The sequence below is a fragment of the Homalodisca vitripennis genome, chromosome 6, assembly GCF_021130785.1.
Source record: "Homalodisca vitripennis isolate AUS2020 chromosome 6, UT_GWSS_2.1, whole genome shotgun sequence".
NCBI classification, from domain to species: domain Eukaryota; kingdom Metazoa; phylum Arthropoda; class Insecta; order Hemiptera; family Cicadellidae; genus Homalodisca; species Homalodisca vitripennis.
In genome coordinates, this window is record NC_060212.1 from 96589550 (window position 1) to 96605262 (window position 15713).

At 33.2% G+C, this 15713-nt stretch overlaps 1 protein-coding gene across 1 annotated transcript in view; it reads left to right on the plus strand.

Annotated features, from left to right (window-relative positions):
* The window catches only part of LOC124364586 (longitudinals lacking protein, isoforms H/M/V-like), a 65103-nt gene extending 60608 nt beyond the window's left edge, over positions 1–4495 (plus strand). Inside the window, exon 5 of the mRNA XM_046820162.1 lies at positions 4183–4495. Within this exon, the coding sequence (XP_046676118.1) occupies positions 4183–4370 (188 nt within the window). The 3' untranslated portion in view covers positions 4371–4495. The remainder of the gene's footprint in view (positions 1–4182) is intronic.
* Positions 4496–15713: the final 11218 nt, after the last annotated feature.

Here is a 15713-nt window from a genome sequence, read left to right on the forward strand (position 1 = left end):
AAAACTCTGTGTCTTCCATGAGATGGGTGACGCGATTACTCACACTCAACCATAAGTACAACAGTCTTACCACTTCAAAAAAGTGTTTAGCGATGTTCAGCCATAATCTGTTGAGTTTTGGTGCCATTTTGTAACTATGGACGAACCATGGATCCATCACAACATGCCAGAGACCAAGGAACAATCGAAACAGTGGGTTGCTTGGGTGAATGTAGACCAAAGAAGGCCAAGGTGAGTCTGTCAGCCAACAAGGTCATGACCACAGTTTTTTGGGATGTAAGGGGTGTTATTCACTTCGATTACCTTGAGAAGGGACAAACGATTATTGGCGAATATTTGACAAAGAAGAAACTGCTGTTCCATCAAGACAATGCACGTGTGCACACTTGTCTAGTCACGAATTAGTCTACAAACTGCTACCCCATCCAGCATATTCTCCAGATTTAGCCTCCGATGACTATTTCCTGTTTCCAAAACTAAAGAAATGGCTGGGCGGTAAGAGATTTGGGTCGAATAAAGAAGTTGTTACTGAAACAAAAGCCTATTTTGAAGCCTTGAGAAAATCTATTATTTGGAGGGAATAAAAACATTAGAAAAACGCTGGACGAATTGTATTGAGCTAAAAGGAAATTATATTGAAAAATAAAATGTTTATTTGCCGAAAAAAAATATTGTTTTACTCAAGAAGTCACTAAGTTATCAAACCGCCCTCATATCACTGAGTTTTGGTAAAATTTATCTTCTGTTTTCTGCTGGATATCCCAAGAACGAATTGAACCATGGACTTGAAATTTTGCATGTACAAAATGCTATTTAAGCAACATTGTGTTTGATGACAAACATGTCCCTCCATTCTCTTGTGTCTGCCTAACGGGTATCAAAATTTCTTTTCTACCTGATTATCTTGTAGGACACCACGAGAATGAAATGAGCAATAGACCTGAATTCATCCATGCAACTTCAGTCAAGTCTGTTAAGCGACAGGTGGTGTGGCATACTCACACCTAGTCACAATGTCTTATTAAAATTATCAAGGCTTGTTTAAGTAATTTTAAAATTAATGAAACCTGTTTGTGGAATGTGATTATCATTTTCTATTCACAAATGATTAGTTGAATTAGACATACATCATTTTATTATCTGCTGTGTGGCACTGTGCCCCCCAATGCACTTGCTTTGGTTTATCAGCTCCACACGGCCACCATGCAGTTGGTTTGTTGTTTTGTGTTAACGGAGGCTGATGGTAATCCCACTGGCTGTAACATTCAGATTCAGTTTTTGAACACAAGTATTGTCAAGGCAGCTGAAAACATCATCAGATTGATGTGATTTATGATTGATGTGCAATTAATGATGGAGTATTACAAAATGAGTTAAGCAGTTCAATGGACAAACAGCATACTATTCCACGGTGAAACACAAAAAGGGATACTTTTTTCATGTGAACTTGGTTAAGAGAGTGACTAATAAAATCAAGAAAGACGAAAATTTCACAATGACAGTGCTTTCATATGAAGTTTCAAGAACTGTTTTGCAAGCGATTGTAACTGACTGCTTATATTATCATATCCTGTTTTCTGACTAGGTTCAAAAATGTGCTCAAAGGCTAATTGAACAACAGCTGCCCATAGCGCAGACCTGGCACACTCTGACTTGCACATGAAACACAAGTACTTTTGAAATTAATAAATGATTTTGAAAACGTGGTAAAATCAGAGTTAGGTATTCACACTAAAGCTCAAAGTAAATTAAGATGTTTTTACTGATGTCAAGCATGTTGCCGACCATTTTAATACCATGTTTGTAAGTGTAATAGAGAAAACTAGTTCTAAGACCCTGATTAATTCGGCTATTCAGTTTTAAGTAATATTACTGCTACTAGTAATAAGCAAGCCTGATTTTTATTAAGTCCATAAGTGCTCAAGAGGTCTATAATGACATTTTGAGTCTGAGGAATACAGGGTCTGTTGGATGGGATGAAATTCCAGTCCTAAGTATTTAAAGTTACAGCAGTTAACATTTCAACACCTTTGGCATTTATTATTAACCAATCTTTCATTTTTGGTCAGTTATTGATTTTTTTCAGACAGAGGTCACAGCCATTATGGAATGTGCTTGTGAGAATCTTTGTCTGCAATATAGGAGTAAGACGATCAATATTTTCAAGGATAGTCAGGCAGCACTGATGGCGCTGGACTCTTGTGTGTTCAAATCCAAACTTGTCTGGGATTGCTATCAATTCGTTTCTTCCTTTGCCAGAATCAACAATGTAACTGTTTGTTGGGTTCCTGATCATAAGGGGATCCCCGGGAATGAAAGAGCTGATGCCCTGGCCAACCGGGGATCAACGTCAATTATACAGGTCCTCAAACGTTCTGCGGTATTCCAAGGTGTGAATCCTTTGGGGATGTCACGAAATGGGTTGGCGCTGAATATGAGAGAAGGTGGAGGTTGCATCCGGGCATGAGAATGAGCAGAAAGGTACTACAGTCGCCTTCCTCCAGAGTGGCGTCTCACCTTCTCTCACTAAATAGATCAATGTCTTCTCGGGTTATAGGTCTGATCACGGGACATTGTCACTTGAGGAAGCATCTTCACAGAGTCCTTCAGGAGGATCCGCTCTGTAGAATGTGTGATGAGCAGGATGAAACTGCCGAACACTTGCTCTTTGATTGTCCTTCAATAGCAAGGGAGCGGTATCCCATCTTTGGTAGTTTGGACAAGGGTGGTGAATTTCCCTAGGAGGACCTGATAGGTTGTTTTCAGCGGTTTGTGGAACTGCTGAAATCATAGACTGGTAGGCCTCATGGTGTGCTTCCGAGGTGCGCAAAAGGCCCTTGAGGCTTAAGTGCATGGCAGTAGGCTGCCCCATAGAAGAAGAAGAAGCAGAACATTTCAACACCTTTGGCATTTATTATTAACCAATCTTTGATTAATCAGTTTCTCACTCAATTAAAATATGCAGATGTAAGACTAGTGTTCAAAAAAGGAGCTAGACGAGACCCTAATAATACAGACCCATATCAATTTTACCCAGTATATCTAAGGTATTTGAAAAAGTAGCATCATTCATTGGTACTTAACATTGAAAAATTTTTACAACAATTTTGTATATTTGACAATGTGTGTTGCTATTGGGTCATTTCTAATTATTACAACTAATGAACTCATTTGTTCGAAATGTGGCAATCTTTAAGTTTTTGTATGGTCGTATGACAGTAGACAATCATTCTTCATTTACACAATAATAGAGATCTGTATTGGTTTTAAAGAAAAATGCCATAAAAATTGTAATTGTATTATCATGCTTCTTTAGGTCTTCTATTCCATATTATATTCTTTCTCGCTGTAGAAGGATCAAGCTACCGAAGGAATTTTCCCTTGAAGGTCTTCCTGTATCCTGCTTGATGTGGTCTGGCAGGTTGTTGAAACACTGTGCTCATGCGTATATAGGTTGACCTCTTTAGGAGAAGATTAGGTGATGAGTGAGAAGTTGGAAATCTGAGGCATGCCTAGTGTTGTACTGATAGTAATATCCAAGTTATGGTTTATTAGAAGAGACAACCAGTGGAAATACCTCGCTAACGACGCAGTATATAATCAATTACATTTCTTCCCACAACTCAAATTAATACTGCATGTATTTAAATTATCATTAAATCTATACAATTATTTTCAGTATATACAATTAAATGACCACTATCTAAAACATTTTAAGTTATTAAAACATTACTGTATATAGTTTTAAGTTATAAACCAATAAAAACCAATCCAATACACCCAAAGAAATTTACTATTTTGGACTATATATGCACCTAAGTGAAGTGCACATGGAGTAGGAACAGTCCCTGTAAGAACTGATATTGATAATGATGTAGATAACACAAATTATTTGAGTAAAAAATATAAAATGCAATTTTAAATTAATTGTTCCCAATCATGACAAAGCATTCATTACAGCATGGGATATTCATTTTTAATTCAGTTTAATTGATTGAAACATTGTTCATAAAGAATTATTGTAACTAATGAGAGGATGTGGAGAAATTCAAGTTCCTCGTTTATCTCTAAACCAGAATTATCTCATTTATGATGTTGCAAAATTCCATGCGATTTTAAAATTGTTTCCACCTTAAAGAATAGAGCCGTTGACCACATTCCGATATCTTGTTCCCGTTCCAGGTGAGAAACACTATTTGAGCCACCTGCCTGGCACATTACGGCGGGTATGTGCAATCTGTCCACCAAGTGATCAATCAAGGACATCTTATTGGTGCCCAGGGTGCAACTCGGCTATACACAAACAGTGCTATTATAAACTTACACATGAGTGGAGACCAACTTGGAAGAAGAGGACATTTCCGAACTAAAGAAAATAGATGTAATTTTTCAAAGTTCAATGAGCAATCCAACTGATTTATGCCTAAACTGTTGATATCGTAATAATACTGTAAATGTGAAAGTGCCTTTGTTTGTTTTGCTTTCACACGTAAACTATTCAACCGATTGTACTGAAATTTTACATGGACATTCTTATGGTCCCTGATATGAAGTAGGCTATTCTTATTTCAAAAATCCCTCCGGACTACACTCCAATGGTCTTTAAAGTAGCAAAATCCCATCTTGGTCTCTTAAGCTGCGAAATATTAACTGAAAGAGCCTGACAAATGTAGTCAACAGTTCTGTGTAAGCGTTGTTTTGTTACAACACAACCATATGTTTAACTAATTTAACCACTATTTTCAATTTGTTTAAATTTATAGTGTGTAAACTGTTTAAGGAGTACTAATAAAGTCTTTAGTTTTCACACAGTTTTTAGAGTTCAGCGTTTAGGTAAGTACTCATCTAACTTAGGAAACAGATAAGATGGGTAAAATTTGGTTCCAAACATTGCCTTTGAAGCAGTTGGCAATAATTATACATAATTATACTACATGAAAGTTCGCTGGAGTGTTATCTTGAACTAATGTATCAATTCGAGCTCTAAATGTTCTTAAATAATGAAAATATTGTTTATTTTATATAGAAACAAACATACAAATTGTGTAATTTACTTTTAACTGTACATTTTTAGAAAATATTTATTATTAGATGTAAAAGACAAAGTTGCTATCTATAGGCTTCTCTGATCTATGATATATATTTTCTTGATTGGAAAACAAGGCAAAATCAACTATGGAACAAAAAAATACTAAGAATGAAGTAAACAACAATGCTTTTAAATGTACACCTTTTGACGTGTTTTCTTGATCATGATAACTAGGCAAATTCAACACTGGCGTCGGAAATAAATTTACTCAAACCAGCAGTGATCATACAAGTGCAACAGCTACTAAATTGCGTGCAAAGCAGCAGATAAGAGCAGTTCAGTTACTGTTAGCAGTTCAGAGACAAAAGAAAAAGTAGTCTAAATTTTACTATCAATTTAAAAACTTTTATGAAACCTATCTTAGTTGTCATTTGACAGAGGTAGGTTTCTCACAGCTGTGTTTATATACAGGGTGATTCGGTTAGTGTTACCGGCACTTTCTGAGCTGATTGTACTATAAAAAAATAAAGAAAAAAGTTCATATAAACATGGGTCCGGAAATTGCTTCCTTACTGGGTTATGGCCAATTGAAGATTTCACCAAAATTGTGTGTGCAGGAGGTCAAATGATGATTTGCCGACGTGTTTATGAAGAGATATTTATAGGCGAATGCAACTTTTTCTAACGGATTTTTAGATGAGAAATTGAATAAAGTTCATCTCATAGCTGTATCTCATTTAGTTTTTTTTGTTATACTACAAAAAATACGGAAATAAAATAATTTTGAAAACACTTTTTTAAGGTTTAACGGACAATTATTTTGTTAAATAGGCATTGAAGACCCACATTTTTTACAAAGAAACTTGCAGAAAATTTAATTTCTGAATAAAATTATGTGCCACACGGCTATTAACAGCGAAGTATTAGTTTCTGGAATTTAATTTTACAACAAACATTCTACCAAGCAAGAAATTCCAAAGCAAAGGAAAACCGCATTTTAATGACATAGAGTAGCCTACACATAAGATTTATTAGGATGCAATTTAAATTAAGTTTTAAATAAATTATTGTTTTTCATCTAAAGCTTATAATACTACGTACCACTTTCATAACAGGTGTTCAAAAATCAGTCCTTGTACTTCAATACACTTAGCAGCTCGCTTTCTGATTGATCGAGTTATCCTCCGCAACGCTGCACGATTGTTTTTGATTTGTGCGGCGGCATCTTCAATTCGATTTATTAACTCTTCACGTATATTTACTTTTTCCTGGTACACCAGGTTCTTCATCCAAACCCCATATACAGAAATCTAATGGAGTTAGATCTGGTGATCTTGGTGGCCAAGTGTGTGGTCCACCGCGACCAATCCATCGCCCGGGAAACTGCTCGTTTAAGTGTGCATTGTTACATTATGGGAAAAGTGGGCAGGGGCACCATCATGTTGATAAATAATAATATTGCAACCTTGCAGCTAATGGAACATCTTCTAATAATAGTGGTAGTTGTTCTGTAAGGAATTCTAGGTACACATGCGGGAATTTAGATGTCCTCGGAGAAATGAATGGTCCTATTAATTGATCATGAATGAGTCCACACCATACATTTACACTAAATCTGTGTTGAAAGTTGCGCACGATTGTTACTATGTGGATTTCCCTCTGCCCAAGTGTGTTCATTGTGAAGGTTGTTGACGCCATCTCGGGTAAATTGAGCTTCATCAGTGAATAAAATGGTTCTATGATGTTGACGGTTTCTAATTAACCAGTTGCAAAATTCCAATCGAAGAGGAGGATCTGTTGGTTGAATACTTTGAACTTGTTGTTTATGGTAAGGGAACATGCTATTTTTGCGCAAAGTTCTCCATACTTCAGACTGAGACACTGCGAATCGCCTAGAAAGACGCCGTTGTACTGACACCAGGACTGCGTTCAGTAGCCATGATTATAGCCTCTTCCATATCTACATTATTCTGGGCAGGGCGATCCCGATAATTATTAATACTAGGAAGTTTACCTGTTACTCTTAGGGTACGAAATGATCCACTGATCGTTTTTGGGTTTGGAACTCTGCGATTAGGAAAATCGTCTTCGGTATTCTGCAGTAGCAGCGGTTGCATTTCCGTCACAAACGCCTAAGACAAATACCATGTCGGCATATTCTTCTTCCGTTGTAAATAACAAAGGCATTGCAATTGTGATAGTAAGTTACTTTAAAAATACACTTCACTAACAAACGAGTAGTAAATTAATTGTATTAAATTGCACTCATTAAACTAGTACAGAATTGGTAACAAATAATTTGGATTCCTCAATAAATTGCAGTGTATTGTTGAACAGCTGATTTGTGATACCAACTTATAAAAACATAATTTACCTTCTGTAAAGCTAACGTGACAAAGATATGTAGGTACATGATGTAACCATTTGGATAGTCCTAAAAAGTAATAGTATTATTGTTTTTTAGTTTGAGCATTAATCTATTAAAATCGTATTTACAATTGTATGCTAATCAATTATTTGTGTACCTTATATCATTACATTACAGTGTTTATTTACTAAATTACGTATTTCTTGCTTGGTAGAATGTTTGTTGTAAAATTAAATTCCAGAAACTAATACTTCGCTGTTAATAGCCGTGTGGCACATAATTTTATTCAGAATTAAATTTTCTGCAAGTTTCTTTGTAAAAATGTGGGTCTTCAATGCCTATTTAACAAAATAATTGTCCGTTAAACCTTAAAAAAGTGTTTTCAAAATTATTTTATTTCTGTTTTTTGTAGTATAACAAAAAAAACTAAATGAGATACAGCTATGAGATGAACTTTATTCAATTTCTCATCTAAAAATCCGTTAGAAAAAGTTGCATATTTCGCCTATAAATATCTCTTCATAAACACGCGGCAAATCATCATTTGACCTCCTGCACACAATTTTTGGTGAAATCTTCAATTGGCCATAACCCAGTAAGGAAGGAAGCATTTCCGGACCCATGTTTATATGAACTTTTTTCTTTATTTTTTTTATAGTACAATCAGCTCAGAAAGTGGCGGTAACACTAACCGAATCACCCTGTATATATATATTTTATTGATCGCGAGAAAGGCAAAATCAACTATAGAATAAAAATACTAAGGCTGGAGTAAATTGCAATAGCTATCAATGTACGCTTTTTAACATTATTTTTAATTGTGGCAGGAAAGCATACTCAACATTGGCGTCGGAAATATAATTAGGTGAACATTTTTAATTCACGTTTTTGTTTTAAACCAACAGTATATAAGTATAATTCTATGAACAATGTGTTGATAACAGCAAAAATACAATAATTATTTGAACTACTGAATTATTAATTAAAGTGGGTACTGATGATTTGATTGATAAACTAGCTATGAAAATGTTGAATATGAAGATATTATAATTATATTAGTCTACAGTCAAACTAATTTTAAGTCAGTTTGAAATAGTTTGAGTGCAAATGAATCTATAGACACTGTACATAATTTATTATAAGTGATACAATATTTTATTTAGTGCATTCTTATCATTAAAAACTCTTAAGTTGTTTTTTAGAATTCATTTATAATTAATTTGTGGTTATTTCAATGTAAATTGGTAATATGTTCTTTTACATCATATTAAGGCTTATTGTATTACTGAAGTAATTATACAATGAAATAAATAGTAACTAACTGTATATTTGTTTTATTTTAGTATCTTAATTAAATAACTGACATGAATATAGTTAATTCCAAGATTTTCATTTTTTCATATTAACTTTGTTGTTTTTGGAAGGAATAAAATCATTTATTCATATTAGTCAGATTTCTATAAAAATAACAAATTTATAATAATTTTGGAGATAACATAGATATTGTAGAAAGGGTTGATTTACTTTGAATGTTGAATTTAGCTCCAGTTTACCTTCCTTTTATTGCAACGTTTGGTATCTTAAGCTGACTCCTGGAATCTGGCTGGAGTCATGTTCGTCTGAAGAGATCCAAAGAAAGTCGACGACGAAGAAGCTCAAAACGAAACATTTACATTGTTTCGACATCAGAGGTACCTATAAATAGGTGAAGTGGCAGTCTCATTGGGCTCCTATGAAACAATGAGAGATCAGGAGTGAAGTCTGAGATTATGGACATCAGAGACACCTATAAATAGGTGAAGTGACAGTCTCATTGGGCTCCTGTGAAACAATGAGAGACCAGGAGTGAAGTCTGAGATTATTGACATCAGAGACACCTATAAATAGGTGAAGTGACAGTCTCATTGGGCTCCTGTGAAACAATGAGAGACCAGGAGTGAAGTCTGAGATTATTGACATCAGAGACACCTATAAATAGGTGAAGTGACAGTCTCATTGGGCTCCTGTGAAACAATGAGAGACCAGGAGTGAAGTCTGAGATAGCGTCAGATACCAGACACTGGAATAAAAGGAAGGTGAAATGAAGCTAAATTCAACATAAAGATTGTGAAGAAATTTACATGATCTGAAGCAATGATTGTATTGTAGTCAGTAGTCAAACTACTTTATTCTGTAATATGCACAAGGTACAAAGAATAGCGTCACTACAATAAAACTAAATACTAATATTAATCTTAAAACATAAAAAAGGGAGAACATTTTAAAAATTTGTGCAAATCAGGAATGAAGATTATTTGGATTGAAGTTAATATTAATATCTTTCTATGTTCTGCTGATTTCCACATATTTTATATAAGTATAACAGAAGCTTCAGAGACAATCTCTTTTTGTCATATTAGAAGTATTCTTGAGATGGTCATTGGGGTGTATCCAGATACTTGAAGTTATAAAGTAAACCTATGTTACATTTAAAAAATGAATCTATTGATAAATATACAGTAATATAATATTGAAGAAGCAGATGTAATAAAAATATGAACGATGTATGCATTTTTTATATAGCGTTTCCATATTTTAAGCTGGACAAAATATAACACTGAACATACAACATAAAAGTTCCCACCCCCCCCCCCCCCCACCCCCCCCCCCCCCCACCCCCCCCCCCCCCCACCCCCCCCCCCCCCCACCCCCCCCCCCCCCCACCCCCCCCCCCCCCCACTGAGGTTTAAGAGTTAATTCAATGCTGAGGCAGGTAGCATTGTGTTCGCATGATATTTAATTTCACGGTTTTATTAATCAGATTGCCATCACAACTGTGCTTTTGCTACATAATAATAAAAATTCGTTAATTGAATAAGATTGCTCAGAATACGGTTTTAGATGATACAATCCCCAACATTTTACCTCTTTTACTATTTACTTATTCTAGAAATCATGCAGAGATAACTTTTAACAAGCAACATGCTGTCTAGATTTCTCTTCATCAAACAGAATGTATACAGAATTATTGTTCTTTTAACAAAAATAGTTTAATATTTAATGCTAATACTATTGGGGAAAATGGAAAAATTTAATGATCGCATAATTCTCTATAAAATAGTTCAAACTAATGTACAGCTATGCAGATTTGTTCCCTGAGGTTTTACTTTAATGAGTAAACGAAACTTCATGCTATTCCAGAACTGTACACTATAATATAAATTATGAATTGGGTTTTTATGTACTATAATGAAATTAATTAGTCAAAATCAGATTATTTTAAAGTCCCCTCATCCAATAAACATGATTTGTATTTATTCAATAACTGGTAAAACTAAATCAGATATTTACTTTCTAAAAAAAGTTAACAGTTTGCAATAATTTTTTGTTCTCGTCTTGAATGATGCTGAAAGGAATTTTTATAAACTATATTTTAATTTTTAAATTCACTATAAATTTTATAAACTACACTGTAGACTTTCTGTGAGATGCCCATAGGGTTATAAAACAAAACTTAAATTAAATTCAAATACTTAAACATATAGTAATAACTAATTGAGCATATTTCTGTATTAACGGCCAGTTTGTTTAAAATAAATCTTAGAAACAAATTTTATTTCAATCTTAACATACACATTTACTTGTTAAATGCTTTTTTCTACAAAACTGAGAATAATTCCAAAGTGCATTATGGATTAAGTGACAAACGTTAAGTGAGTAGTCTTTCTGAGTCTGTTGTTATGTTTGTTCATTGAGATTTTGTTTTAAATTTTCTTGTACTCCTGATTATTAAAAGTAACTTTGCTTCAGTCAATGGTAATTTTTACGTTTTTTTAGGGCAGCTAACAATATTAATGTTTAAAATTGTAACAATGTAGAGCATATCTGATATGGGAGATAAGGTAATATTGGGAAGTAAATCTGTTTAACAATCAATCAGGCTCCAAAAGCAACTGGCATTTTAAATGTGTAATTTGATTTCTTTAAAAGCAAAAAGTTCTTGACATTCAAATTTGATGTTTAATTAGTCAGGATCCCTCATTTCCAACTTGTAAATACCTGTTATTTTAAATTTTGAAAGTAAGTACTTTCATGTGATTTAAAATATTTACAGAAGCTATGTTTCCATTAGATGTACGTTACATGTGTCCGTTTGTGTTTTAAATTTTAGTGTAATGTTAAAAACTGCAATTTGTAAATAGTATATTTAAAATTTAGAGTAATGTTGTAATATTTTAGAATTAAATGGCAATCACCAAAAAAGTTCAAACGTCAGTGGTGTAAATTTGTATGATTTGAGCTTTGCCAGTGTTTAGCTATCCTTTTTATTTTTAAATCAGTTAAATTTTTATTTAAAATGAGGATGATTTGGAAAGAAGAAAGACTTATTGACCTAATTTTGAACACAATCTTCTCCCCCTCCCCACTCATTATCATTACTGAGGTTTGTAACAAAGATGATGAATACATTTTAAAATGGCTTGTTATGTTTTAATAAAAAGTGATGAAATGCCCACTATGAACATTCCAATGCAAGTTAAATTTGTAACAGAAAGTTAAACTCAGCCTTTTTCTTGAACAATAATGACATCTGCTCAGTCAGTAACATCACTCCCTACTATGTGCATTTAATGTTCATTCATCTATTCGTCTAAAGGGACAGTAATTCAATTGAAGGATTATTAAACACTATCATAATTTTTGACTGGCATTTTTTTTTTGTGTTATCATAAAAGACTGCAGACCTCACTTTTGGCGGAATTGACAATTTTGTAAAACATTTTAAAGCCTGTTGAGAACAAAAATGTCTGCAAACACTTATCATTAAATTTGGTGGGGGGAGGGGAACGGATTGCACCATTTTTCAGATACGAGAATTAGTGTTTTCTCTTTGAATGTTTTTCATACTTCATTTTTAAACAGTGCTCAATACGTCAACCTAACTAATTGATTTTCTACAGTTTGTTGAAATATTGAAATAAGCAAAAGGTTTCAAAATCTCTTGTATGAAATCTAATAATAAATCTTATTGTTTTATTCATTATAAACAAGTGATAAATAATTTAAAAAAATACTAAGCGTTTGTTAATTGTTTATTGTATGTAAACAATTTTATTTCATATTAATGGATCAATAAGCATAATAGATGGTTGTCAGAATATTTTACAAATGGTTTATACAAATTTGGTGAGTGGCAAAACTGTTACAAATCCTCCAAATTTACAAACTTATATGAAACACGATTTTATGCAATAATCCGTGAAACGGCGAAGTCGTATCTAATGGCTTCAGTCCGTTACGTGACAAAACTGGACTTTTAATGTGAATATCTGACACTGGCTATTGAAATTGAATTGGTTTTAGTACTTAATGGTGATGATTTGTGAATCCTGTTACCAATAATAAATATTGCCTTCACTGCAATAATGTTGTAAGTCAGATCTCTAGTGTTGGAGTGTTGATGCTCTTGCCATCGGTGCCTTTAACAAACCTGAATTCCTCAAGTACTAATCGGTGTAAAGGTGAATCCTACTGACCAACACCGAATGTTCCATAGGCTGTTCAGTGCCTCTCTATGATTGCCAATTTTAAGGTGATTTAATTTTTTCACAATTTCTACATTTTACACTCGGGTACATTTTTATGGCACGTTTCAATAACGTTAACATCATTGTCGTAAATTGAGTGAGTAGACTAGAGTGAGAGGTGGCTGATTGTGTAATCGTCAATAAAATAAAACGGTCAAGTTACGTATTCTAAAATATTGTTAATTTCTTTAAGATGCGTTTAAAAATTTGCCTCAGACTTAATACTACATAGCTTATATAACTGTTTTGTGCCTAGCAGTTTTAGTATCTTTGAAAATTAGTTGATAAGAGATAAAATTTTACTTCTTTCTCTAAAGTTACTTGAAGTTGAGATTAATTGGATGACGTAGATTTACAATATTGTAGCAATCCAGTAGGCCTGCTTGTTTTCAGGGTGAAAATAAAGTACAGCCCACCACTCCTTAAATTTTTGAAAAATTCAAATAATATCACAAGCTTAACAGAATGTCAATTAGACTACTGGGAAGTAAATTTTTCAAATATGAGGGTTTTTTTTTTTCAATTTCCAAATTTCCCAAAATCTATTGAGAGTTGGAGGTCTGAGGTAAGGTTTCGATCAATTCAGCATTATAAAATGGCAGCCCTCATCTTGAGACTTTTGAATGATGAGACTCAAAAACTAAATCTAATTTTTTTATAAAACATTTGTATTGGTCCTCTTTTTGAAAAAAAAAAAAGGCGGGAGACATTATTAAAGTTTTACATATTTAATGAATAAAATAAGGTATTCATGCTTTGATCTTAACCTAGATTTAGATTGTTTTTATTACACAACTTAAACATTTGTTTTGAAATACTTTTTGATTGAGCCAATTTTCCTGAAGTGGTGTTATGGAGGAGATAACTAAAATTTTTTGATATGATAAAATTATTTGTCCAGCGTCTGACTCATGAACTAAAAGAGCTTTAATACTAATAAAATATAAATACAGGTACACACCAATTTTTAAATATTGTCCTAATAATAAAAAACCATAGTAGATGGTTTAAAAAATAAGCAACAACCATTTTAGAAGTGGAAAATTTATTTATCAGTTCCATAATTATTAAAAATAGTAAACTGTCACTATTTTTTAGGACAACGCTGTATGTTGCAGAAGGCATTGGATTTTTAATTTTAGCATTCCTTAGTGTGACAGGTTACAATACAGTTAGAGCCATCCACACTCAAGGAAGAGGTTAAAAATAAATAATATCTGTAGTAAGAATTTTAGAAACATATCATCAAATATGAACTGATTTTATTTGCACCCTGTATAGTTAAATCTAGAGTAAAATATTATAACTTAAGGGGTCACTCTTATCATTCTTATTTTATTTTGACATTAAAAATATAAAAATAAGCTGAGAACTAAAGTTAAGAACATTTTGGTTTTCAAAGCACTACAAATTTGGTAAATAAAGTTGGCAAAAGACAGTTTTCCAAAAAAATAAGCTATCTAAATTTTAGCTACTTTAGTGGAGTAACAAAAACATTAATTGATCATAAAATATGAATTTAAAACTAACGTATCATTTGATACTGTAATACATCACAATCTGATACTGTGTGTCAGGGTTTAACCCATTGCGGAATCACTTACAAAATATCTTGCCATGCAGGAGCTGGACGTAGCAGCTTGGAGGTAAACTCGGGTCGCAAAAAGCGATCTGCTATAAATTTTACTCCCAGAAGCTCTAATAATGTCCTCTACACTGTGTAAGCGTCATTAACTGATTGATTTCAACAATGGTGTATTTATTTTTTCAATCGCGTTTGTAAATACACTATAGATCACAGTTGTATGTAAAAGTTTAGAAATCCAGTTGATTGAAATTACTCTTCATCATGTAGTCCTACTGATCTATTGTTTTCCTCAGATGTTTTTACAACAACGATTAGTTAAGCATTTAATGGTTTATTTGCGTGATTTATGTAATTGTTAATAATAATATAAACACCTGGGCAGTTTGATGTGGGCACAGCATTATTGCCGGCTGGGATATGTGCGGTCAAATAAATCTGTCCGCAATAGGTTAAAATTATAGCAATAATAGTCCAGGAGCCTAGAGCCAATTTGAACCGTATAAAGAACACACAATCTGGTGTTTCTTGAAATCAATAAAAAGAATCATTCTTAAAAAAGAAGTGGGTCACCAGCCAAGGTATTTTTGGTGGAGGTCAAAAATAGGATGGTATGAAAAGCGTTAAAATTATGAAATGATAATTTTTTCTCTGATTACATTTTTTCTATCTTTACACATTTAAAATCAACCGTGAGACATGAAAGTAATTGTTATATAACGGCCATACAACTATTGTAGATTAAAAGAGTGAAAGTCTACATTTCAAGAGCCTGTTTATAGTTAGCTGATGCTAATTTAACATTTATTTACATATCTTATGGTTGGTTTTGCTGACAAAATGTGTCAAGCGAGAAAAATACGATCTTGAGAAAAAATCGTTATTTTCATATTTATAAACCATTCGATAAATTTCCATTTCGACTTCCACTAAACTAATGCGATCGGTTATGTTCTTAGAGAATTTTTCTCCATTGATTTTACGCAAAGCTAGATCATGTGCTTATAAAGATGCAAACATGCTTTTGGCCCCTGGACCGTAAGGCTGCCTAAAGAAGACATATCTTTGTAAATGAATTATAAATTCCACCTTAATACTGTTGGCAAGGTTCGGTACAAACATTACAGGTCTATTGTGTAAGAAGTGTTGCTATGGCGCATTAAT